General features: G+C 41.3%; 1 protein-coding gene across 2 annotated transcripts; it reads left to right on the top strand.

Annotated features, from left to right (window-relative positions):
* Positions 1 to 10805: 10805 nt before the first annotated feature.
* Positions 10806 to 22206, top strand: gpr185b (G protein-coupled receptor 185 b). 2 transcript variants are annotated; one of them, XM_031304145.2, is made up of 2 exons: positions 10806 to 11119; positions 13006 to 22206. In XM_031304145.2, the coding sequence occupies exon 2, from the start codon at positions 13008 to 13010 to the stop codon at positions 14076 to 14078; it is 1071 nt and encodes a 356-aa protein (XP_031160005.1). In that variant the 5' UTR covers positions 10806 to 11119; positions 13006 to 13007; the 3' UTR covers positions 14079 to 22206. The 2 variants fall into 2 exon arrangements, with proteins under 2 accessions (XP_031160005.1, XP_031160006.1); XM_031304146.2 differs by lacking the exon at positions 10806 to 11119 and adding an exon at positions 11661 to 12016.
* Positions 22207 to 26030: the final 3824 nt, after the last annotated feature.

A 26030-nucleotide genomic window follows, 5' to 3' on the forward strand; every position in this document is an offset into this window, starting at 1 on the left:
GCTGCTGTATGTTTAAATGTCGGGCAAATATATATATATATATATATACTTGAGTATGAAATGCCAATCGTTTCAGGACATTCATAGCTTGCACGAGCCAGACCCCAAGTAGCCCACATTTATGTCAACTGACACGTAGCTTTGATTTTTAGGAAATAGAGAGACACACACACACACACACACACACACTACCACATACACACACTGTCCTCTCTGATCAGCATCAAAGCTGTTCATTCTATGAATAAGAAGAGTGTGCTATTTTTATATGACACCCCAGTGTGGCTCTCAAGTCACCCATGTTAACAGTAATGTGGACTGACAGGTGTGTGTGTGTGTGTGTGTGTGTGTGTGTGTGTGTATGTGTATGTGTATGTGTATGTGTATGTGTATGTGTATGTGTGTGTGTGTGTGTGTGTGTGTGTGTGTGTGTGTGTGTGTGTCTGTCAGACAGCAGTGGTGTGGCACAGTGGGGTCCTAACCCATAGCTGCTCACAGTGACAACAGCCTGTCCGACTGCATCACTGTTTCTCTCTGACCAACCTACGCGCGCGCACACACTTCAATTTTCATTTGAACATTTCCTTCGATTACAGGCATAAGCAGTTAAGTTAGTTAGATGAATATCTTGCTAGTGTGCTAACAAGCTAGTTACTGTAGCTCGCTAACTACACAAGCACATTCAATGCTGCACTTAATCAATATCTTCATGTCAACAATGGTGTGTAGTGTGAAAGGTGTCGCTAACAGAGATTTATCCCCAACTCTGCATCTATTTAGCATCTTATTTATCTGATATTGTTTTGGTTTTATGGCTGCAGCTTTTGTTTTGGCTCAGTCTCACCGCTCTCATTAAACCTCATCACTTTCCAGCCATAGCAGGCCGATGTTTTGCCGAAAAAAACCCACTGTACGCTACCACTGCCCAGCAACAATCAATGGCATCAACTAGCAGACAAAGTTAGCGACTAGCATGTGAACAAAGCGGAACATTTAGCAGCTAAAACAGCTAGCTAGATATCGCATACAGGAGTTTGTGAACACCAAACCAGAGCTAAAACACGAGTAAATATTGGACTTACATTCCTCATGTGGCAATGTTGTTAACGTTGTCCAATGCCTGCTTCATGTGTAAATAGTGGACTGTTTATATCACGTCTGCTGCCCCCAAGTGGCCAAAACAAATCTATTAATAGGCTACTGCTTTTAAGAACACAGTTACACCACTCAATTGTAGCCTAACAAGTGACTTGAAGGCAAGGCAGCTATATTTGCATAGCACATTTCAGCAACAAGGCAATTCAAAGGGATTTAGGCTACATACAACATTAAAGAGCAGTTATAAACAGTTAAAAATATAAAAACAGCTAAAAAAACAAAAAAACAACAACACCAAACCTATGTAGAACATTGATTTTTGTATGATTCTGTACAACTCTGGATTTAAAAGCTGTTTGTCTAATGCTTAAAAAGACCTGTGTTTATGTTTTCTGACAAATGATCTTTTGTCGTCCTTTGAATAATAACTAATAATTGACTAGTTTCCCATTTTTTAACTGTCCCGGTTTCTTTTGACAATGATCATACATTTCCCTAAACTTTAACCAAGTAGTTTTAGTTGCCTAAACGAAATGAAACCTTAACAAAAGTGGTAGATCAGAAAACGCCCATATATAAGGCCTTTTGTACCAGTAATATATATATATATATATATATATATATATATATATATATATATATATATATATATATATATATATATATATATATAGTTTTGGAAGTCAAACAACCTATTCTGTCACTTGCTGCTGGATCACTGACAATGATTGACAATGAACATTCAGTGCCAACGTTTCTTTTATTGTTAATTCCTACTGTGCATTTCACCTGCAGCATGATAGAAGGCTAGGATGTACTTGCACTTAGGCCTATCTTGATTCTCAATTTTCACAAAGCAGGATGCAAAATTGATTCTTACAGCTTAGTTCAGTATTGTTTCAACCAATATCAGGAAACATATTTCTCTGATATGGTTACATTTCGTGCAGTGAAAACCATTACTTTGCACCCTGTCTGTTTCTGTAGGAAAAAGATGAGTATTCTGGCAGTTACGGTTTGCTGTCTGTAAGTGGTGAGTAGGTCTCCCCTTTTATTTATCGGCGTTATATTGTCTTTATTGTATTTTCAGAAAGGCATTATTGTATGATGCCTCTCTCATCCTTTATTTATAGCTCTTTATGTCTCGGTCCATTTTTATCCTGAACTTTTTATTTTATCTCTTAGAGCAATATTGTTCTCAATAACTCTTCTCACACACACACACACACACACACACACACACACACACAGTAGGGTTTCCTTGCTGCATCACGACTGGTGACAAAACACCACTGCAGCTCTCTGTTGGAAACTCCTTCAGACACATCCCTCACAACAGGGGCCACACACACACACGCACACACTCAATCTTGCTACATGTCTCAACAGGAACTGACTGGAATAGTAGTACCTCGAGGCAAGAAGACATGAGTGTGTGTGTGTGTACAGTATATCACTGGGCTTTGCGTGAGTACCTCTTTCTGACTTCACAGTCTTAAATCTCTCGACAAAATAAAGCTGTGAGTGAATAGACTAAAGGCTGTGTGTGTGTGTGTGTGTGTGTGTGTGTGTGTGTGTGTGTGTGTGTGTGTGTGTGTCTTAATGCTCACAGCCCTTTAGTGCTGACTGGTCAGTGGGATGGCTGCCACCTCAGCTGGCTGCTCGTCTAGTCCTTTTCTCTCATTAGTGCACTGCAGACAATATAACCTTTACTGATACTTCCCATTATTATTGTACATTTTCCATTTTATTAAATAAATATGTCATCAGCAGTCATCACTGTAATGAATCACAGCACAGAATAAGCCAACAGCACATGAGTTCCTCCTCAAGGCTCTATGAAATTCACGGGCAATCTTTCTTTAGAGTGTGTACAAATCTGTAAGATTTCAGGGTGAATTTATTCTTTACTTAATACATAGACAAAGGGATCTTACAAACAAAGGAAACACTGACAATATCAGAAAAGGTCATAAAAGCATTTACAACTGGAGGCCAAGTGGATATTTAACACGGTTTCTCCCCAAGGGTTAAATATCAACCTGAAACAATTTGTCAATTAATTGCCTAAAAAATAATCTGTATATAATATTATATAATTAATATAATATTTGGATAAATAAATAATGGTTTAAGTCATTTTTTCCAAACAAAAATGTCAAACATTCCCAAGTTTCTGCTTTGCAGTTGTGACCATTTGCTGCTTTTCTTTGTCTCAAGTGATAATAAATTGAATATTTTTGGGACATTTAATAGACTAAACAAGTACTCACAGAAATAATTGGAAGACTAATCAATAATGAAAATACTGTAATTGTCAGTTGCAGGCCTAATTGAATGAGATGGATATTTCATGTTTCATTAAAACCACATATGCAACATGCCTACTGTATATGTATGTATTTGTATATATGTATTGTGTAGTCTCCCAATAATTAATCTGTATTCTACCTCTGGATGATGATGTGTTGAATAACTATGTTTATCTTTAACAATAGTTTTAACATCCCACAATTGTTCTGTGTTTATGGCTCATGGCTATGATGTAATTATGACATGACTTCCTCCTCTTTCCAGCCCCTTTTTCCTATAGACACATCAGCACGGACCTGTTGATGCTACCTGAGAAAAATCAACAATTTGTGCAAGCTTTCATTAATTCTTAAAAAATGGCAAAATAACAACAGAAGGTTTGTGTTGTACTCATTGTGTGAGCAAACAAGGGAGACCAAAAAAAAGTTCTGGATTGATGGACTGATGGCTTTCCCAGCCAGACAGGGAGAATGATGAGGACAATTCAGATGGGTCCAGAGGTGAGAGGCCATCTGTTGACTGTGTGGCCCAGACAAGAGCTACAACAGCTGGCCAGCATCTGGTCACTCTGGCCGCCTGGGCAACATCCAGAGGACCTCAGCCAGAAACTGGAGGGAAATCACTGAAATGCCTGGGTCTGAGTCCAGCTGCTGTGACTAAAGTATGGACGGATGGATGGATATAGTTGGTGGAAAGAAAAAGAGTGGCCAGGAAAAAAAGAAGAGAAGCCAGGATCACAGGGCATGTTGCACTTTGTGGACAGATGGCCATAAGGAGTGAGGAAGGGAAGACAAAGCCAAGATATGAAAGTATTACTGCACTTTTTTTAAGGCTTGGGTAAAATAGACAGTGTGATGAATTCAGAGAGAGATACAGTAAATTGATGATTTCTTTATTAATTCTCTTTAATTTAGTATTCTTTCTCTTTCTCTCTCTCTCTCTCTCTCTCTCTCTCTCTCTCTCTCTCTCTCCCTATATATATATATATAAAAAAAATATGTAATATAATGGTCAGATTTGGACAATTTCCGAAGGAGATGTGAAAAAATACGTCAGGTGGGCCACCACCAGTGTCTTCGGTGACGGTGTCTTACAACTTTGTTAAAATGTAGAAGCCACACATTTGGATAATTTTAATTTGAAGTCTGTACTCTTAAAACAGTTTGCTAACATTAGCTAACATTAGCCACCACAAGCGAATAGCCATACCAGACCAAATAAGGCTTTACTGCAACAGCAGAGTGTATTGAAATAAGGAAAAGTGTGTTTTGGAATTTAACTTTTTATTTGTAAGAGGAAAGATGCTATTGTATTATTGTTTAATCAACTAAACGTTGGGCACATTTGGCATTTATTATTTCAAAAAACAATTTTATAATGTAGAGATAAGAAGAGATAAAATAAAAAATGATGACATTGAAGCTGATTCTAGTTTTCCTGTTTCCCCTCTTCTTTTTCCTCTCATGCACTAGATCGCTTTACCTTTCTCTCTCTCTCTCTCTCTCTCTCTCTCTCTCTCTCTCTCTCTGAATCATTCCAGGGCAGTTTCATGGCGTGGATACTGTTGTCATCATTACTAAGCCCATTTGAAGACCACTCTCCTGCAACAACACACCATGGTGGTATCATGACCTGCCTGTGTACACAAGCGTACTCACTCCTACTCCTGCAGGTGGACTCTTAGTCAGGTATGTATATACCATCTCAATAAGACGAGGGTTAGACTAACAAATGAAAATCCTAACAGGAGATTAAAGTGAGGCTATTGATTGCTTTGCTCATTGCAGGAGCACAGCTGTTTAAAGGTTATATTTACAGCTGTTGTAGCAACAAATTTACTCATCTCCTCAACAATTGTTTCAACAATGTATGGTGATATTTTCTCCAAAGTGATTTAGTGTTGACTTATTACACTGATACGGTTAATTATTGCGATTAAAGAAACTATGTTTAGAATTTGAAAATGTACAACTTTGACATCCCCCAGTTAAAGTGTCAAAAAAATACAGTTTGAACAGAAACTACTGTATATCCACCCAAGCTACCACTACTACTACTACTACTACTACTACTACTACTACTACTTCTACTGCCTAACCTCTGCAAACCGCTGTATAAACGTAAGTATGCGTACACACTTGTTTGATTTTCAAAAAATTTTTTGAAAAAAGTTGTCATTCATTGACACAAATACAATTTAGTGTCAGTTTTGAACATCAGTGAGAAAACAAGTGCAGAATCCCCATCAATAAAACAGTAGATGTCACACACATTTTATCACATACTGTCTGCACACGCTCACCCACACGCCATCACGCCCGCCCATGTTTTTTACAGCACAGTCAGTCCAACTCATCATCATCACAGCAGTACACACACTTATTTCAAGCTTTGCTTCGACAGAGACGAGGGACATTTTACATTTCCATCAACCAAAGGCTCTCTGTAGTCCCTCAATTTGCTCTCCTGCTCTCTTTCTGCCTCCCTCTCCCTCTTGACCTTTTATTGAGACCTTTAATCAAAGCCGAGCTATGGCTCCCCAGAGCCATCGCTAACTATCGAATCACACATCCTGACAGTGCTGCGGGGATTTAGTGGGTCTAAAAAGTCGGTGTCCTCCTCTTAATTCTACAGCAGCGCGCTGAATAATGCATGTTGTTCTCCGATGGGAAAGAGACTACAGCGCCGCTCGTGATTCAGTAGTGTGATTCAATCTCAAACACAGCTTCTTAAGACCTGAGTTCTGTTGAAACAAGAGGAAATGAGGAAAATGTGTCGCACTCTGTGAATGATGCAGGAACCCCTCAGTGCGACAAGTTCAGCGTCAAGATGCGTCACTGCTCTGGTTCAGCAAATCTGGTGATGCAGCAGTTATAGACTTTCAAAGTTTAAACAAACAAAAGTCAACATTGACTTATTTTAACTTATGTTATGTACGTAACCAAGTTATGTTACGTAGCCTACATAACATACTTGACTAATTTAACAAACATACTTATTTGAACCCAAACCATGATCAAACACAGGACAGGACTTTCACCCAGGAGACCGCTGTCCGTGTCCTGTGTGAAACCAAAAGTCAACACTGACCTATTTTAACAATTTTAAAGCTATAGTGTGTAGTTTCTGTCTCCCCCATGAGGAATTCTAAGTAATGACGACAAAACTGTAGGCACATCCACATGACACAAGCCTTCCGTGACCGCGCACCGCCCCCACCCCTCCTCCATGCAGTTGCTGGTAGCCAAGGAGGACATGGAGGATTAAAAAAACATGATGGACTCTTCAGCGCGAAAGTCGCTGGATGACACAATCTTCTGAACACAGCTATACTGAGAAAAACAGAGAGAGTTTTGTGGAGCCAATAGTCTTAATTAGCTTTGTAGCAACTCATTTGGCAATCGTTTGAATGTAATGGATATTCATTAATATCAAAAAGTTACGCACTAAAGCTTTAACAGCAGTCAAGTTGCATTGTGGGTAATCTAGTCGCTATTCTTTGACAAGGAAGAAGAATGTGTGAAATACAGCCCTGTCTCCTAAAAATTAGGTTCTCATACAATTAAACTTCATTCTCAATGACGTTATCAGGGCAACGTATTTTGTCCTGGATTACATTTGTCTTTGATGCATCACAAATATGTTTCTAATCAAAGTCTGCCAAGGGAGGAGGTCTGATGGGTCAAACAAACACAGGACTTTCACCCAAGAGACCACTGTTCATGTCCCTCGCTACCAAAACCATGTGAAACCAAAAGCAAACCACTGTCACGTAAGTAACATACTTAACTTAAATACGTAGCTTTAATTATGTAACAAACATACTCATTTTAACCCAAACCACGATCTTTTCTGAAACCTAACGAAGTTGTTTCATTGCCTAAATCTAACCCCACCCTGCACATTGAAAAATTACGCCCAAGGGGTACCCAGAGCGTTAAAAAAACGTGACGCCATGGGGTCCTGACCCAGCTACCGTATATGTGACAAGTTGGGAGTGAGAATGTGTTGCAATATTAACACAAGTCCCAGCATTTTTTAGGTAGATTTTCCTTTAAGCATCATACTCAAGGGAAACCCAGTGGTTGTTTCACGAAGGAATGTGTAGGTGTGTATGAGTGCGAGGGGAGAGGAGAGGAGGGGGTGGAGTAGTATTAGTCATCCACTTTCACTGCTGAGATATTCCCAGCCAATGTGTGTATGGGGATTTAACCCAGCAGAAACCTGCTTATCCTGTTTTTACAGCACCATCAACACCTCGTATATTTTCTCATTTCCTTGCACATTTTTTCTCTGTACGAGGAGTCGATTTTCACATTAGATAACACTACATCATGACTGTGTTCATAAGGCGAAAGCATCCACCACTGCCCTAAATACAAAGGAGTTACACAATTCAATCTCCTCAATGTCCTCTTGTGACTTTCATTGCAGAGGAGGAAACGAACAGAGCCTCGTGTTGGAAATGCATTAGTGATGTAATACAGTTTGACATTGGCATGCTTTGTCATCACTGTATAAAAGAGAGAGAAATTGTGTGTGTGTGTGTGTGTGTGTGTGTGTAGTAGTAGTAGGAATGTAAAAGAAGGAGGGAAACGAATGAGTCGGGTCCAGCTTTCTGCTACAAAGCATACAGAAACAGCAAGATGATGTAATAGCTCTCAATTACCCATGGTGCTTTGCTGGAAAGATGAATGAAGTCGGACATGGAGAGGATGTCAATGAAGACGCACTCGCATTTCATCTGTATTCATAGCATGTAGAGTGATTCATACATAACGCTGTCCACAAAAATAAAGATGCTTTAACTGAAGGGAGTAAGAGAGAGAGATTGTGTGTGTGTGTGTGTGTGTGTGTGTGTGTGTGTTTGTTGTGCATTAAATAAAATGAAAAGCTTCTTTCCTTTTCTATTTATTTATTTGGCTTGTGGGCTTAACAATGAATGAAGAGAGATGAAAAGACGTGAGGAGAGCTAAATAAGAAGGAAGAAAGAAAAGAAAGGTTGGCGGAGGGCAGAGCGTGTGGGCCGGCTCGGGAGGTTCCTGCACTAAAGGTGTGATGATGTAATTGAGCTGGCTCTGAAGAGAGAGAGAGAGAAATAGCCGGCAGAGAAACATCAGCTTCTTTTTTTCACACAAGGAAGGTTCGCATCACGGCAGCCAGCCAGAGTGTCACGCACCCGTTTAACTGAAAAATAAATTTATCTCATAGAGGAGGCCATTCTCATATCCAAGTACAGCAGCAGATCATTAACAGCAGAGCCAGGCCAAGAGTCTTGGGGGAATTTAAAGAGAATTTGACCACCTCCACCTCTTGAACCTGCTGTTTTTTCATGTCCACAATAGTTATATTAATAAGGCATGTATGATTGGCATTGACTATTTTTTTGACTAAAAAACTATCGAGATAGAAAGTTAATTATTTACCTTAGCAAGACAATCTCACCATGAGGTCCATTAAGGAGCAGTTCTGGAGCTTTCGACTGTATGACATGATCTTCCTCAGCACATGGAGTTGCCCTGTTATATGTAATATAAATGTACATGTATAAAAGGCAATAACGTTTTTTAATGTAATTTAAAACTGCACTTAAAATATTTGAAAGAAAGAAAACAAAATGGAAGTTTTTCTGCCTGAATTATTCCAAACAAAATTGCACTTTTGGCACCAAGGAACCAGAAATCCTGCACACTGTCACTTTTAGTCACATTATCAACAGTTTGTGCACCTTCACCTGGAATAATTTTAACCTGAATTGAATTTACGAAGTTAATTTAATCTAATAAAGGTCTACTGCTGAAAAGTTGTTGATAGAGTGAGTGCAAGGGGCCGACAAGGTGCAGGATATTCAAGATTCAATACTATATTGCCATATCAAAATGATTGATTGGAATTTGTCTTAGTGAGCTCACTTAAAGACAGAGAGACACAACTAGTAAAGCCACTCACTCATAGAGCAAATAATACATTAGACGAAGTATAAAACAGACACCCATACCCAAATAATCACGAAGGCATAAAATAATGGGTTAAAATATAAGCCAACACATAAGAACACCATATAACACCACACCACAACATGCTGCCTCCTGTTGCAGTTTTGAAAAAATAAAGGCGGCTCAAAGTTAACTTTCATAAAAGTTTGGAATGGGAAATGTTGGATTGTGGGGCCACTGTTGTATGCTGTAACTACATCAGGGAGTATATATGTTAATGGTAAAATAAATAATCTCAGTAGAAAGTCCATACAGTCCAGAGGTGACATCAGATCAGCTGAGATAATTGAAATCACCTGTGCAGATGTACTACTGGTGTGCAGGGCCTTTAAATTTGGTTATTAAATAATTGTGATTAATATATGGCCTATATGTGGTAGATCTTACCATAAATTATCTACTCACTATGGAGACACTGTAGTTCTCAGTTGAGATTATACGTTATTGATAAAAATAAAAAACACTAATGGGTATCACAGTAAGACCATTCATCTTTCCTAGAATTATATGTAATGATAAAATAAATTGAAACGTACCATCATAATAAGCCTAGCTTAAAGTATCAATATCATATTAATAGAAATGTTGCTTTTGCATGTGATTATCCTTGTGTTATGTGGGTTTATTTTGAATCAAACAACACGAAATGTATTGCAACACACACTTCTGAGTCTATCCAGTCAATCCAACATTTAAATCATTATACCGTCAACATTCAGCCAGTCAGCACATTTTTGTATGTAGGCCACAGACGATGTAAAGCAGCCTGCAGCAAAGCCACTGCTGTCTGAAAAAAGCTGGTGGTCGGCTCCATATAGGCTACAGCCTTCTTCATGCATGGCGACACATATGGGCCCAGCCGGTGCTAGATGTATGTGTGTGCGCGTGCACGTGTGCCCCGCGTGAGTAATGCAGTGGGATACCCAGCAGCGCTGCCAGATTGCATAACCACCATCCAGCCATATAGCTGGTTTGACTGGCTGCGGACAATAAGCAAACATACACTTGAAAGATGCAGCATCAATCAGACATTTTAGGAAATACGCTTTACAGCTGTTCTTTTTCCTCTCACCTTGTGATGCAATATTTTAGGGGGAGGACAAAGTCTGTCAGGAGCTGCTTTTGAGTGGGTAATCAGTCACAGTTTGATGCGCTGTACGTCCAGTCCTCCGACCTTGTGCATGCGTGAGGTGGGATGAAAATACTACCATATATTCACCTCTAACCTCAGTAATAAGAGGCTAATAATAGTAATAATAACAATAATAATAGGCCTAATACAAACGACATATACATAAAAAATAACACAACTAAATTATAAACATGCATACGTTTCCTTTACTGAAGGTGAATTTATTAATTAATTCTGCCTCTCTCTCTGTGATTCACACACCGACCATGATGACGGGGACTGGAGGAGCGGAGACTTCTTACGTCAGACGAGGAGAATGACAAGCGCGTCCAATGAGAGGCCGAGGATGTGCAGCGCGAGGACGGAGCTGCCGACAGAAAGGCTAATAACCATGCCAACCGAGGAATATAGCGCGCGCCGCTGACTGGGGAGAAAGAGAGGGGGGGAAACCCTAAAAGAAGAAATATATTTAAAAAAAATATATATATATATATATATATATACACATGAAGTGAAAGACAAAGGACAAGAGAGGTATCCTGGTCTCCTGCAGGGGGAAGAAGAAGAAGACAAGGCGCTGGTAATTCTTCTTTTTTTTTTGTTTCTGTGGCGTGGTCTCCCTTCCTTCCCTCTCTTCTCCCTCCCTCCCTCCCTCCCTCCTTATCGCTCTCGCTGGCTCAGGGACTGCACTGCTGCAGCTGAATGAAACCGAGTCAGGTATTTATTGTTCTCTCTATCGCTAAAAAAAACCAACACACACACACACACACACACACACACACACACACACACACACACACACACACACACACACACACACACACACACACACACACACACACAGAGCGCTGCTGGTGGTTTGAAAAAAAGTGGATGTTCCTGGCTGCACGAGCTCCCGTTACCGCAGGGATGTGAGCCCCTGAGCTGCGGGGCTTTTGGTTCGGGTTGTGGTGGTGATGACCTTCTCTGGCCGTTTGCAGTCATTGGCGGTGTGTGTGTCTGCGTGTTTGTGCGTGCACATGGCGCATGAACGAGATAGAGATGAAAAATAAAGGGGGCGGGAGGTGAAGCCAGGAAGGGTGTGTGGGGAGATTGAGGTGGGAGGTGTGAGAGGGGAGACTTTTTTTTTTGTGAATGGAGCTCCACATCCTTTTTGGCGCGAGCGCGCGCTGGCAGCTTGGCTGGCTGAGCTAAAATTAGCCTCGTGCCGGATTTTTCTGTCTGCGTGCGGCAAGCGGCAGCAGCATATGTGGATCAGAATCCGAATTAACGAGGGTCTAAACTCAACGCACGCACTCACGCACGCATGTCTGGGCACGCGCTCATACACGCTACCGGTGAATAGGACAGCAGCTACCACCGCGCCGTGCCCCAGGACGTCATGCACCACTTTTAGAGATGTTCTAAAAATAGAATTTGTTGATGATGGTTTTGACTGTGATGAAATTGAACATCTTCTGTATCCGGCATCTTTTAGGTAGGAATGTACCAGATTGAAGCTTTGTTGGATTCTTTAATTGCGTTTTTTATTTTGTGTGTTGAGGATGCTCGGTCTGTTACGTTGTTTTAAAAGCCAAAATGGAAGGAATATTACAGTCATTTATGGATTTCTTTTCCCCTTTTTGTGTGCGTGTTCACACCTGCTATTTTGCTGCTGCTAATTACCTGTCAGCGTGGTGCGTGGGAGCTGCTGGTGACGTGCGTGCTTGGGGTCAAGAGCATAGTTGTTTTCATGAATGCATGAATGAATGGGCGGGTGGATGGATGGATGAACAATTTTTTTTTGGTTTTTTTTGCCCCTTTATCAAAAGGGGGTTCGATTTTAACACCCTCCTTTTCCTTGTCTTTCTCGTCCCTGTATCCCTTCTTTGTTTTGTCCTCGACTCTTGCCCCCCCATCCTGTTTCGTTCTCCCCCTTCACTCACTCTCTCTTCCTCTCTCTACTTTCTTTTTCATTCTTTCTTTCTACAACCTCCTCTTCCCATCTTCTTCATCTCCACTCTCCCCCTTCCCCCCCACCCAATTTTTATATATATAAAAAACTTGGCATCTCTCTTCCTCCTCCTTCAACCATTTTGCTCTTACTTCATCTTTATTTTCTGTTTCTTCTGGCTTTCTGTTGTACGTATATCTTATCATTCCTCCTTCTCGGAACATTTCCCTGTTCTACACATTATTGACTGCAACTTCCTCTTTCATTTCTCCTCTCCCTTCCCTCCTTGCTACCTCCATTTCCTCTCCTCTTACTCTTGTCTGTTTTCCATCCATTTTTTATTTTTTATTTATACCGCTTATCTTTTCTCCTCCTTCTTCAAACTTTGATAAATTACTCCTTCTTTTTCCTCTGAACTTACTTATTCTTCCACTCCTTGACTCGCTTCTTTCCTCCTCCCCACCTTCCCTTTTACCTTCTACTTTCCTCATTTTCTCCCCCCCCCCACTTCCCTTTCTCTCTTGTGTCTCCAGCTATGATTCTCTCCCTGGCCGCAGTAGCAGCCATGAGTAGCGGCAGCGGCAGCAGCCTCAACTCCTCCTCCCCCCTCGACCCCTTCGACTCCTCCACCTCCTGGAGCCTAGCCGAGGACCCCTCCAACTCCTCCTCTGAACCCGTTGTGCGAACTCTGACCCCTGACCTCCAGCCAGCGACCACCGCTGTCGCCGTCCAGGAAGTCAACCCCTGGGATATCGCGCTTTGCGTGACTGGAACTCTCATCTCCTGCGAGAACGCTCTGGTGATCGCTGTGCTGTTCTACACGCCGACGCTCCGCGCTCCCATGTTCATCTTGATTGGATCACTGGCGGTGGCAGATCTTCTGGCCGGCCTGGGCCTCATCTTGAACTTTGTCTTCACCTATTTGGTCGACAGCTCGGTGGAGTTTGTGACACTGCTGTCGGTCGGACTGCTCATCTCGGCGTTCTCGGCATCTATCCTCAACATTCTCGCCATCACGGTGGACCGCTACCTGTCGCTGTACAACGCCCTGACCTACCACACTGAACGGACAGTCACCTACACCTACGTGATGGTTGCCCTCATCTGGGTGCTGTGCCTCACGCTCGGCTTGCTGCCAGCATTCGGTTGGAACTGTCTGCGGGACGAGTACACGTGCAGCATCTGCTGGCCCGTCACAAAAATAAACGCCGTGGTGCTCGCCGTCACCTTCCTGCTCGTCTTTGCCCTGATGATGCAGCTCTACCTGCAAATCTGCAAGATCGCCTTCCGCCATGCGCAGCAGATCGCCGTGCAGCACCAGTTTGTGGCCATCTCCACCACCAAAGGTGTTTCCACACTGTCGGCCATCCTGTGTGCCTTCGGGGCGTGCTGGCTGCCGTTTGCCATGTACTCCATCGTGGCCGACTCCAGCTACCCCATAATATACACCTACGCCACAGTCCTCCCAGCCACCTGCTGCTCTGTGATCAACCCCATCATCTATGCGTTCCGAAACCCGGACATCCAGAAGTCGCTGTGGATGGCCTGTTGCGGATGCGTCCCGTCCAACCTCTCGCTCAGACCCAGGACCTCCAGTGATGTGTAGCAGGGAAAGGTTGGTTTCTGTCTGGCATGATGCTCGACTGCTGAATCAGGGTTGTAGGAGGGAGAGGACGAACTGGGAACAAGAGATCAGGAGGTGGAAGGTAATGGCTGAGGAAAGAGATTTCCTCTACTCTTCATATCAGGGCTGGTAGGCTGATGGCGAACGCACGGCTGGCCACAGTGAAAGTGGCAGTGGGACATGTAGAAGCGAGGACAGTGCATGGTCAAAAAAAAAAAAGATAGAGCTAATACAGATTGTGTGGCTTGGAGAAAACCAACAGAGGGATGGATGTGACGTGAAACCAACTGCAAAAAACCTGATTGAGGTTTCCTCATGGTGATTGTAGGAGAGGCTGGGGTGCGTCTTTTGACTTTTTTAACTGAGAGGAGTAAGGCCTACTTCTCAAGAGTAGCATATAGGTGACGGAGGGGTTTAGGAAGAAATGTCCTCAAATCTCAATAGGACCTAAACTTGGGCAACACTGCATGGTTATGCAATCAGAAGGAGGGAAGCAGTCTTAAAATACTGTATGTGTTTTAACTGATGTGTTTGAAAAGTGGCGTGTGGATAAAAATACAATGAGCTAAATATAGACAACGAATGACCTTGAGTATTCTCAATGAGCTATCTTTGCAGGCATCTCCTGACAGGAAAAAAAAAAAAAACAAGAATATTTCCTCCCTTGAACATATTGTAACAACGATGTTCCCCTTGATCTGATGCAGATTCAGTAATTAGTGAGTTTATAGAGAGTGCAACAATAATTCATTCTTATGTGCTGAGATTGAAATTAGATGGTGTTCATTGACATTGATAGTCTACTGGGCCCATTTTCCCAACGCCAACAGCACAATCTGCATCTTGTCAAACACATTTTGTGTGCATGAAGTTGGCGAAAAATCTGTCACAATTGAGAGAAACAGCTCCTCATCACACCCCCTAAAATTAAATCTAATCTACGCGGCTCCTAATGCATAGATAACACTGCTAGTTTGCAAAACCTAGAGAGGGGTTTCCAAATTTGGGCCACCGTGTCTTTCCTTGATTTGATGAAATCAAATATGCTCCCCCGTCTAAGAAAAACGGTTTTCTCAGCCAGCCAGTGTGCCGTGACTGTGAAGCCGTGACTGTGAAGCAGAGAGAGCTGAATTCAGCACCAAGGACAGCGCCACTGCAGAGCGCAGTCTGCTACCCTGGGAATGCTCTCTGCGGCGGGGGGGGGAAGAGCGCTGGAAAGTAGGCTACACTGTGCTCTACACCATCTTGATAGGGAATGTGAGATGGGTTTTAAAGGGCCATTCCAGTGGAGTTTGATTGCTCATTTGCAATACATTCAGTGTCAATTGACTTTTGTTTTCATGCATACATGATGGCTTAAGGTATTTTGAAATCCTTTTTTGCTAGAACTGCATAATTCACCTGATTCAGTCCTGAAAAGACAAACAAAACATCATGATGTGTCTGATTTGGCCATAAAGCTAGTCTATCACTGTGACTCAGAGAGCAGCTTCCAGTTTCTGCTTGTAAGCAAGGCCACCGGGAACGATATCAAAGAGTAGCTAACGTCAAACAACAGTCAATCAAGACAAATCAAAATGCTTTCCCCAGCTATTATGTGAAATGAAATGGTAGCACCTCATTTTACACAATAGTGGTTCATATTTTCTTTAAAAGATATTTTACTAATAAAACAGTTCCAATGAAGGCAATAAAACACTGAAAATCATTCTACAATGACGTTTAAAAAAGCAAGGGACTACAGAAAATGCCTCCAGTCATGCTCAAATTATCCTTAAATATCCTCTTGAGGTCCTATAGCGCGACTACGACTCGGTTCTCTCTATCCTCCATCGTTCTCTGGCCTCTCTTGTATCTCAGCAGCACAAATTATGCATGAGAAAAGCAATGTATGGCCCCAGGAGTGCCAGTAAAGCAAGCCTTCCGACATATGCAAGGTGAAAGCAGCTGATGTTTTTCAGACGCAAAGGGGACCTGGACGTTTATCTGCATCTGCAGAACGCCTTTTCAGCTCTAAATTTAGAGACAGCATTATAACTCCATTGCCCGATTGATTATTCATTAGCTAGAGGAAGAGCTGAGCACAATCCATATTGAATAGGTCATTTTTCATGTAGACGGCTTTGGTTGCCTAGAGTACATTCAAGTTGTACTTGGATACTACCATAGTTCTGCAAAAAACTCTAGACTGGATAGTTTTTCCATTGCTATGAAATAAAAAAAAACACATTCAGTACTTTAGTCACATTATAAGGAATATTAAGGGGAAATGGCAAAAGTCGATATGAACAGCATGAATTCAAAAATCTATAATAATGCTGTAAAACATGAGCATCAGATGGTCTAAATTCCTCTGGCTTGTGCTTTACGCCTTCCATTTTCACTTCCCTACTGGCAGTAGCTGGATAATCGCGCGCGCGCGCGCACACACACACACACACACACACACACACACACACACACACACACACACACACACACACACACACACACACACACACACACACACACACACACACACACACACACACACACACACACGAATAAGCAGTGCAGCTCTGCCCCGGGGCCCTTCTAAAGGCTCGGCAGGTTAATGAGAAGCGAGAGAGGCGAGGTGACGTGGCGTGAAATAAAAACGCCAGGCGAGACGCGCTTTAGCTTAACCTCAGGTCACGTCCACCACACACCCAATCAGGATGAAGTCATTTCCCACTGAAAGGGCATCATGTAAGTTAAATCCAGCTAATGTTAATAACAACTCGGTAATAATGGCGCCGGGAATTGGCCTAATGTACAGAGGATGTAGTGAGGATGAACAGGAGAGGGGATTTATTGCCAACCTCTATCTGCATTGAAATGATCTACGGAGATAGTTTTCACTTGCGTTCCTCTGCACAACCTCACAGAGAGGAACCATGACTAAGCTGTTGGCATGCTGCCAATATACATGAGTGGGAGGTGTTCTGGCTTTGGGAAAATAGTTCATAGAAACTGTATAGTTTCAATCTATAAAAGTCACTCAACTCAATACTAGAAAAAGAAAATACACGTTGACAGAGAGTCACTTCAAAATTCAACGCTTTCTACCAAATAAACCACAACAATAGTCAACAGCAAAGAACACACTTTAAAAATGGCTCTCAGGAGAAGCAGGTATTAAGATTTTTTCTATAGTGTAAATTAAAACTTAGAGTAGAATTGTTTTCTATTTTCCTCGGGCAGCAGCAAACAATCAGTTGTTGTTTTGTTGGCAGAACAACAGTTACACTTACTCTGTCAATGTTTTTATTTGAAAAGGCAGACTCTCTTGTGTCTTCTTTGTTTTTTTGACCTTATTGGAACAAAAACTCCTTTGCAATAATGTCCAACTTTATTTTGCTGTGTACAAAAAGCCACAATGTAGAAAAAAGAGAGAAAGAAAGACGGAGGTGGTGGGCTCTGAATGGTTTGCAGAATAACTCAAAGTCAGTATTTCAAAGCAACAAATAGCACATTGTACTGTATTTAATGGGAATGTGGCCTGGCTGACTGGCTGGCTGTTTTTTATCCTCCAAAAGACATTTCAGCAGGAGCGAATCATGGAAGTAGGACAAACCTAAATATGAAGCAAATGCTCCATTTCCATTTATAGATGGTGTTTTGCATACAGAGATCTTGCAATACTTTTTTTCCTCACTAAAATTAGCTTTATTTTCATGTTCGCAGTAGCTTCATTAGTGTTAGATGTCTCATTTTATAATATAAGAGTTACAAAAAACACATCTGAAAGTCAGCTGTTAAACAAGTCGACCACATCCCTCTCTCGCTCTCTCTTTTTGCTCAATCAATGCATTGACGGAACTGCCTAACGGTAAAAGACTTGCATCAATTATTAAGTGAAATACTTTCAATTACTCTGAGGCTGAAAACATGAGATGGATGGAGTTTGCTACTTTTGGCAAGCTTGGTGAACTGCAGCACTGTGGGTGACATGACTCACCAAACTACTCGATCCCAGAGAGATAATTAAATCCATTTCACATAGGAATCTGATGCAGATGGCACACAGTTCTCCTCCTGTACGCACAATGACGTGTGACACTTGCTTAGTCACCTGTGTTTGGAGATGCTAGATGGGACACACAGATTACATTTTAGACGAGGTTAGTGTCACATCCGGCACAGTTTCTATAAAACAGCCATGTAACACTGATGGAGAATCTGCACTAGCTTGGCTAATGCTATTCAAGCTGTCCCTCTGTTTTACCTCCCTATTAAAAATTGATCAAACTCAGATTCAATTAGGATCGTGAATCAGACTTGGATTAAACAGAAATGTATTTTCGTGGTTCGTTTTAGCCTCTGTCTGCGACAGATGGCTGTGCCTTACAGCGTATCTCAATGACAAATGTCAAAGGTTTTAGTCATGGGAAGTCATCAGCTTTTGGCTGCAGTTAAAGCTCAGTCACACAAACTCTTAAAATGGAAAAATATCCCAGCAAAATCTATTTATTTCAATGGAATCAGCACGATCAGAGTATTCCCTCATAAGGATTGCTGCACCATTCACTTTTAATTAACTCTCCTCTGTTAGAGCATAAACAGAGTTAACAAGCCTTTTTTATAATAACTCTATTGAATGAAATGACGTACAATCCAAAAGACAAGAAAAAGAGGGCCGTCCACACCATGAATGATAACTGTAATGAAAACAATAAAGATGTGAGCATCCACACTGATAAACGATAACGTTCTGTAAACAGTGGCGTCGAGTACTCACTGCACGCACCAGCTGTGTCGGAGCTCCAGAATGGATATTGATGACATGTAACTGCTGTATATTGTGCAGAGAAAGGAAAAGAAAAGCAGAAGGGTTTGGGTTCACGAAATTCTTCAAAGGCGAGAGAAATTAGGGAAAACCAACACGCTACTGTTACTACAGTCGTCTTTTGACAAATCGTATTTATGATTTCTGATAGGATTGGGCATTGTGAACCAGTGCCATCTTCGAATCGTTTCAAAAATCATAATTCCAATGGAAGCGTTTTTTTTTTAGTTTTTTTTTTTTATTGGAATCGTTCGGAAAATTTGGTTTAGAATCGCATTATCGGTTCCAAATTTAACACGGGCAAGTTTTCGTAGCGGCCAGCGTACTTCCTGGCGTTTGTTGCGTTGCAGCCATGGAGCACAGTAAACGGCGCTCTAGTGTGGCTTTATTTTACGTTGAAAAAGCCCGGTGAAACTGTAAATCACCATTGAATTTAAAAAAAAATGTTTCCCTCTAATCTGTGAAATAGGCATGTGACCAGTTTCTACTCCACCCCTCAAAGAGTTGTAATCGAGAGTAGATAAGAACCACAATCGAAAGGAACAATCGGAAATGGAATCGGAATTGTTAAAATCAAAACGATGCCCAACCCTACTTTTGGATGAGTCAACATCAACGTGATGGTTGGTATCCTGGCAATCATCAAAGAGGACATCAGTACATTCGGATGGATTTTGATTGGCTGTCAGTGTTTCTATTGTTCATCCAATCGCTCCGAAAGTGAACTCAACGACATCGTTCACCGCTGCCGTTGTCGTCATAGTTGTGTTGTGGTTAAACCATTTTAAAAAAGGATATATTTTTAGATCATTCTTGGTGTGGACGGCCCTTTATTGTGAACAGCGAGCGCTAGCATGTTGTCGGCTAGCTTGCGAGTTAGCAGTTAGCTCACCATGTGTCTAGAACCAAATACTTAAATATTTGGTTGTAACACTTTCGGGTGTGAAATGGCCTTTAAAGTTGAAGTCAGTTTTCTGACTTTTGATCAATGGATAATATACTCCTCTGTGGGATGAGAAAAATGTTCGACTTCTAGTCTTCCTTTTAAAACCTGCTGAGAATAAACTTAAAAATAAATGTTTTGGGCCATTTTGGGACTATTTTTTGTCCAGTAAAATGCCAACTATTTGGATTTTTCTTTCAGGTAATAAACTCTATTTGATCCAAGTCTGGAGGGAATCATGAGCCCCAAAGTAAAAACCACAAATCAGCCTTTTTACGAGTTCGCTGACTGAAATGTGAAATCCAGCATTGCTCAGCTGGAACTGGAGTGACTGAACAGCTGATCTGAAGTCAGTGTTAACTCCAGCAGCATTACACAGCTGTATTTCAAACATCGTCTCTGACGGTCCCATCTGGCACATCCAACTACGTAGTGATTGTTTTAACAATTAATAATACTCATCTGTGAATATGCCACGACTCACTCAACTATTCCTGGGGCAGGAGTGGATCGACCACTCACTGTGTGTGTGTGTGTGTGTGTGTGTGTGTGTTCTCCCCCCGGGATCATAGCCAATTGTAATGAACCATAATTTAACCAACTCTCACTGTAAACACAAACACACGCAGAATGGTTTTGTCAGCCGCTATACAGGACTATAATTCAATTTAAATGAAGAAAAAAAAAAGAAATATTGTACAAGTGAGTGTGTGTGTGTATGTGTGTGTGTGTGTGTGTGTGTGTGTTATTTTTATTATGCAATGCTGTACAGAAATGTATATTTTTGTAATGTTCATCAGGGCATGAGTTACAAGACATGGTCGCTGCTGTGAGCATGAGTTTGTTGTGAGTGTGTGTGTATGTGTGTGTTTTTTTCCTCTTCTTCTGTGTTCTTCCTATAAACAAATGTCTAAAGTTTCTTTGGAAAAAAAAAAAAAGAGTTGTGTGTCAGATATGCTGAAAAAGTGCCATATTTTTCGACTTTCTAGTGTCTTATTTGTTTTGGTTTGTGTACATACACGTTTATCAGAGGGGTGATTCTCATCGTGGAGTCTGAAGTCTGAGTCAGTAAATCTGTAAACAAACACAAAAAAATGCATGGTCAAAAACAGCAACTATGAGCAGCAGGATAAAGAAGGGAAAAAAGGTTATGTAAAAGTACTTGACCTTGATATTATAGATCACTATACTGAGACTATATCACTATACAACAGAAAAAAAGACAAATTTCACCAATCCAAACTCTATATTTTCTTCTGTAACGTCGGCTTTGCAGCAGCAACATGAGAGATGATAACGTTGTTAAATTGCAGTAATCTGAACCGTTTTCTTCCCATAAAACGACTCAACGACAGAGAGACAGTCAGAGAGGGACGGTGCGTGGCAGCGTTGTACGTCACAGGTCTCCAGTGACGTCATTTTTGTCTGAGTCGTGTCTCAGAGAGCAGGTCGTTTCAAAGACATGCCTCTCTTTTCCTCTCCAGTCTTTCACAAAAATCCCTCTCACTTTTTCCTCCCTCTCATCATCCTTTTAACTACTTTTTTTTTCCTCTTCAATCTTGCAGACAACTCCCCCGTCTTCTTTTCCGTTTCAAACATGTTCGTTCCCATTCCCTTTTCTTCTCATTCTTCCCATCGTTTCAAGCACATGCCTCTCTTTTTACCATCACTTTATCCTCATGTTTTTTTTTTTACTCCCTTCACTCTTCTCTCTCATGTCATTTCTCTCTTTCAAGTCATTCCCTCGGGACATCTTTTGCCAGACTCTACACCTTCATCTCCCGAATCTCTCTCTCTCTTTTTTTTTTTAATATAGCTCTTCTCCCCTCCCTCGTCTCTTCCTCTCGTCTAACATTTTTGCTATCCTTGGCCTGCAGGAAGCGAGTCGGCCAGGCTCCGTCTAAAAATAGTTACCCTGAAAGCAGATAAAAAGAACGAAAAAAAAAGAACAGCAGAAAAAACGAAAGGGAGGAAAGGGAGGTAGCAAAGGAGAAGAAATCGACCCTCCCTCCCTGAGCGCAGAAGCAAACCTTTGCTCTGTAGACAGAAACATTCGCTTCATCCTCTTCCTTTTTTTCTCTTTCCCTCTCAAGTCTCATCTTCTTTGCACAAGCATGCATTCACCTTCTTTTTGTACACCTCCTTATCCATCCTATTGAATCCCTTTCTCTTTTTTTGTTTCTCCTGAGCACAAGTATTAACACAAGGGTTTTTAAAAGCAGGGACCTGGGCGAGTGCCTCCAGCAAATAAGCAGGACCCCCCCCCCCCCAACCGTCAGTCAGGCTAGGCTAACGTTTTCCCTCTGTAACTTATAACCTGGCAAAACTTCAGGCAAGCAGAGATTGTCAATAAAAAAAAAACCATTACAGAGCTAATTTTCTATCGGACCGAGTATGGCCTTCATAGAAAACACATTGTTTTATGCATCTATATTGTTGGTCTGGACGAGGAAGCAGCACGTGTGCACGAGCATCACTTGTATTAAATCCTCATGGTGACGGTGTTATTGGGTAATGATACTGTGATGTCATAGACCTGATCATGTTTTTTTTTTTTTTTTTTTTAATTTCTACTGTATTTCCTTTCATTTCTCCTCTTTTTGTGTCGTGAAACAGTCGGTTACGATAAAAAGTACAAATGCACTTTATAAGGTGGACATGTTACACATTGCACTTGTAAATGTCGAATGTAAAACCTTGAAGAGAAAGATTTATTTTTTACTATTGTACATAAATGAGAAGAGAAAGAAAAAAAAGACTGCAAAAAAAAGTGGAGGATCATTTGCCAAATAAACGGAGAAGAACAAAAGAAGAAAGTTGTAACAGTGTGTGTTTTTCTGTGTGCTGGAATGGAGTCGATCCAGTGATGTCAGTGTGTGTGTGTGTGTGTGTGTGTGTGTGTTTTTGTGGCCGTTTGCGTGACATTGTCTCTGTGTGGGTGTTTTTACGAGTGTGTGTGGAGATTGGGAGTGAGTGTGTGAGTGAATATCGCAGGTCATTGTAGTGTTAAGGAAAGCTTGCGAGTATAAAAAGATGCCTCTGAATTATTGAACCACTCCCTGCTTGCATAACAGCAGAAAACGGAGAGAGTGAGTGAGTGAGAAGAGGAAGAGCGAGAGGTGAAGAAGAGAAAGAGGGAGAATCCAATCAGAGAAGAACACACACAAACAGGAACACACACACACACACACACACACACACACACACACACACACACACACACACACACACACACACATCCATATGACATTAATGTAAAGTAAAAAAAATGAAGCCCAGAGGAAGAGGGAAAGTGTGTTTCTCTAGTGACAGGTTGTATTTTCACAAAGAAGCCTGCAAACACACACACAAACACACAATTGTTAGCCATGTATGTGAGTGCATGTATGTTTACCAAAAGGGTGCTACAGTGTGTCTGTGGGTATGTGTGAGGGTGGGGTACTGGGGCCCACACTAACACTAAAGCCTCTTAATAAATAATTAACAATGCAGCAGGAGATTTCAGTCATCCAAATCTGTGACGCAGGTGAGTGTGTGGGAGAAAGCATTTTAACCTTTAATCAATCAAATCTGCTTGTGTGTCAATGAAAGTGTGAACTACATGAGCTCGCGAGGCTGCATGGGTGTGTGTTCGACTCCTTGACTCCCCTCTATGTGGTCTCTACATGGAGGGGAAGAGCTCCACCATATGGCCAGAAGTAAGTACTGCAAAGACAGATGAGGGGGGGGGGGGGAAAGACGCAGCATCCACCCACACCCACCTCACTTCTTTTACGTCATTACAGCAGCTCCCTCAAAAGAAGCACGAAGCCAACCCTCTCTCCCCTTTTCCAACCTTACCATCTCTATCTTCCTCTACCTCACCCATATACCCACTCTATCGCTCTCCCACCCCTCCTGTCGGTCTCCCTCTCTCTCTCTCTATGAGTCAGAAGGCTCTCTCTACAATCTGCTGCAGGATGCTGCAAATCACCTCCGTGTACGTGCAAAAAAAATAAATTGCACAGAAGGTGGTGATATTCCTGCATCTGTTGTCCTCCTCCTCTTCACCCTGATCTAAAATGTTAATCAACATTTGATTGTGAAGATTATTTCCCTCCATGTGGCAAGGAAATGATCCATGAGCGCACTTAATGTGAACCGGACATTATTTACACATCATCCATGCGACAACACTTTTCCAGGAGCTATTTTGAATGTTGTCGAGTGACAGTAATGTGATGTCCTACATTTCCCTTGACAACCCATTAAGAGACTTCCAGCTGTTAGTTTTATAGGAAGATGGATAGAGCTGGTAGCTACTGGAAGTAACAATTAATACAAAATCCGACCTTTACTTAGTGCAAAATCAAAATTCATGGATAAAATTCATTCTTGTTTATTGAGGCTACTTTGCCATATAAAAAGGTCCCCTTCAGAAATCACATGAAGGGATTTAGTACACATGACATGGTTAACAATACTGAAATACACAACCTCAGTATGTACTACAGAGTTCTTTGAGAAATTGAACAGCATCTTTAGCCATCCACCTGCTGCCTTGATGCTCTGCCAACAAGCTTCTTTAAAAGCATGTTCAGCTGTTTGGCAACAGACTTGCTGCAATTAGTTAACCATGGTCTCCAACCATTATGTAATTTGCCTAATGTTTTGACAAGCGCAGCCATCAAGCCTCACCGAACATCTGTGATAAGCACCTACAGACCTATACTGAGCCCTGTCTTTGTAAGTAAACACAAATGGTTACTTTGAAAAGAGAGTGCTCTTACTTACTCACTTGAATATTTAGAACCTGATTCAGGCAGGATTTTAGTCCTTGTTCAATTGGATCTTTGTGCTGCCTTTGACATGGCTGATCATACAATACTAGACAGAAAGTTCTTTTGGTAACTTTCCAATCCATAAGGCAACAATTCGGCATCTACTACACAGTATGTATTCAAGTAGGGCTTGGCGATATGACAATATATATCGTCAAAAGGATATAAAGATGTCTGTCATATATTTTTCTATATCGTAACTATCGCGATGTTGAAAAACCAACGGCCAAACTGTGTAACAGCAATTTTTATGTCATTTGGAAGACGCTTTACGTTACATACTAAAGTTCTTCATGAAATGAGAAAATACTTAGTACTTTTCATTTGTCAAGTATTTAATTTAGACAGGAGTCTAACAAATAGCCTTTACCATGTAATTATTTCATGTAGACTTTATTTTTTGAATTATTAGAAAACATATCATTATCTATATCATTATTAAGATATGAAATGAGCTTTATTGGGAAGATTTTGGCCTTTTTACCCAGCCCTATGTCCAAGTGAAAAAACATGATGTGGAGTTCCTCAGGGCTCAATGTTTGGCCTTCTTTTATTTAGCCTTTACATGCTTCTATTAAGCCAAATTGTGCAAAAGAATTAACTTTACAATCATAATTATGCAAATGACGTTGCTCTATCACCAAGAGTAACTCATCTTGATAATTTGTCTTAAGAAAAAAAAAAAAAAAAAGTCAAATCTTAGTGCAATCATGAACTCAAATCTTAACCCGAGTCAACCTTTTTGACTTACCTCCCTGTGATCTTGAGTTACCCTGCATAAAGGAAGGATCCTGGTTCCTAGTGAGTAGTCACAGCAAATGTCCACCAATAAGTGCCACCTCTGCAGCCTTCTCTGGGTCATTTCACCCAAGCTTTCACTTCTGGAAACAACACATTGAGATAATGCTTTAGCAACACGTTCTCCACCATCTCGTCTTTGGTACAAATGTCGTGCTGGACCTACTTACACTACAAAACAAGTCCTTGAGGTAGGTATACAGCACATGGGGGGGGGAGGTGTCACTTCAGCAGGTGTGTCATAATAGTGGATCTACTGATGGCATGTAAACTCACATTTCATCAGCCGTACAATCTTCAACAGGTCAGTCCTTTTTACCTGCGGGATTCATTGCAACAAAAGGTAGCAAACAAAAGTAGCCATTTTAAATACTGTTAAGGAGTACTGTTAAAAAGTCCAAAGGTGGATTTGTAATTTAAATCTCTCATTAAAGGATAGTTCAGTTAGTTGGTTTGTGTTAATGTGTGACTGCTGTTTTAAAAGGGTTCGGATTCACTCATTCAAAGTCACACAATAACACAAACTAACCGATCGAAGCATTAATAGACCAGCAACTCCCGTGTTC

Source organism: Sander lucioperca, chromosome 17, assembly GCF_008315115.2.
Source record: "Sander lucioperca isolate FBNREF2018 chromosome 17, SLUC_FBN_1.2, whole genome shotgun sequence".
NCBI lineage: Eukaryota > Metazoa > Chordata > Actinopteri > Perciformes > Percidae > Sander > Sander lucioperca.

Coding starts and splice junctions, on each gene's coding strand:
- gpr185b (XM_031304146.2), top strand. CDS start 11,962: ATGATGGTTTTGACTGTGATGAAATTGAACATCTTCTGTATCCGGCAT. Junction 12,017..13,005: donor CTGTATCCGGCATCTTTTAG/GTAGGAATGTAC, acceptor TTGTGTCTCCAG/CTATGATTCTCTCCCTGGCC.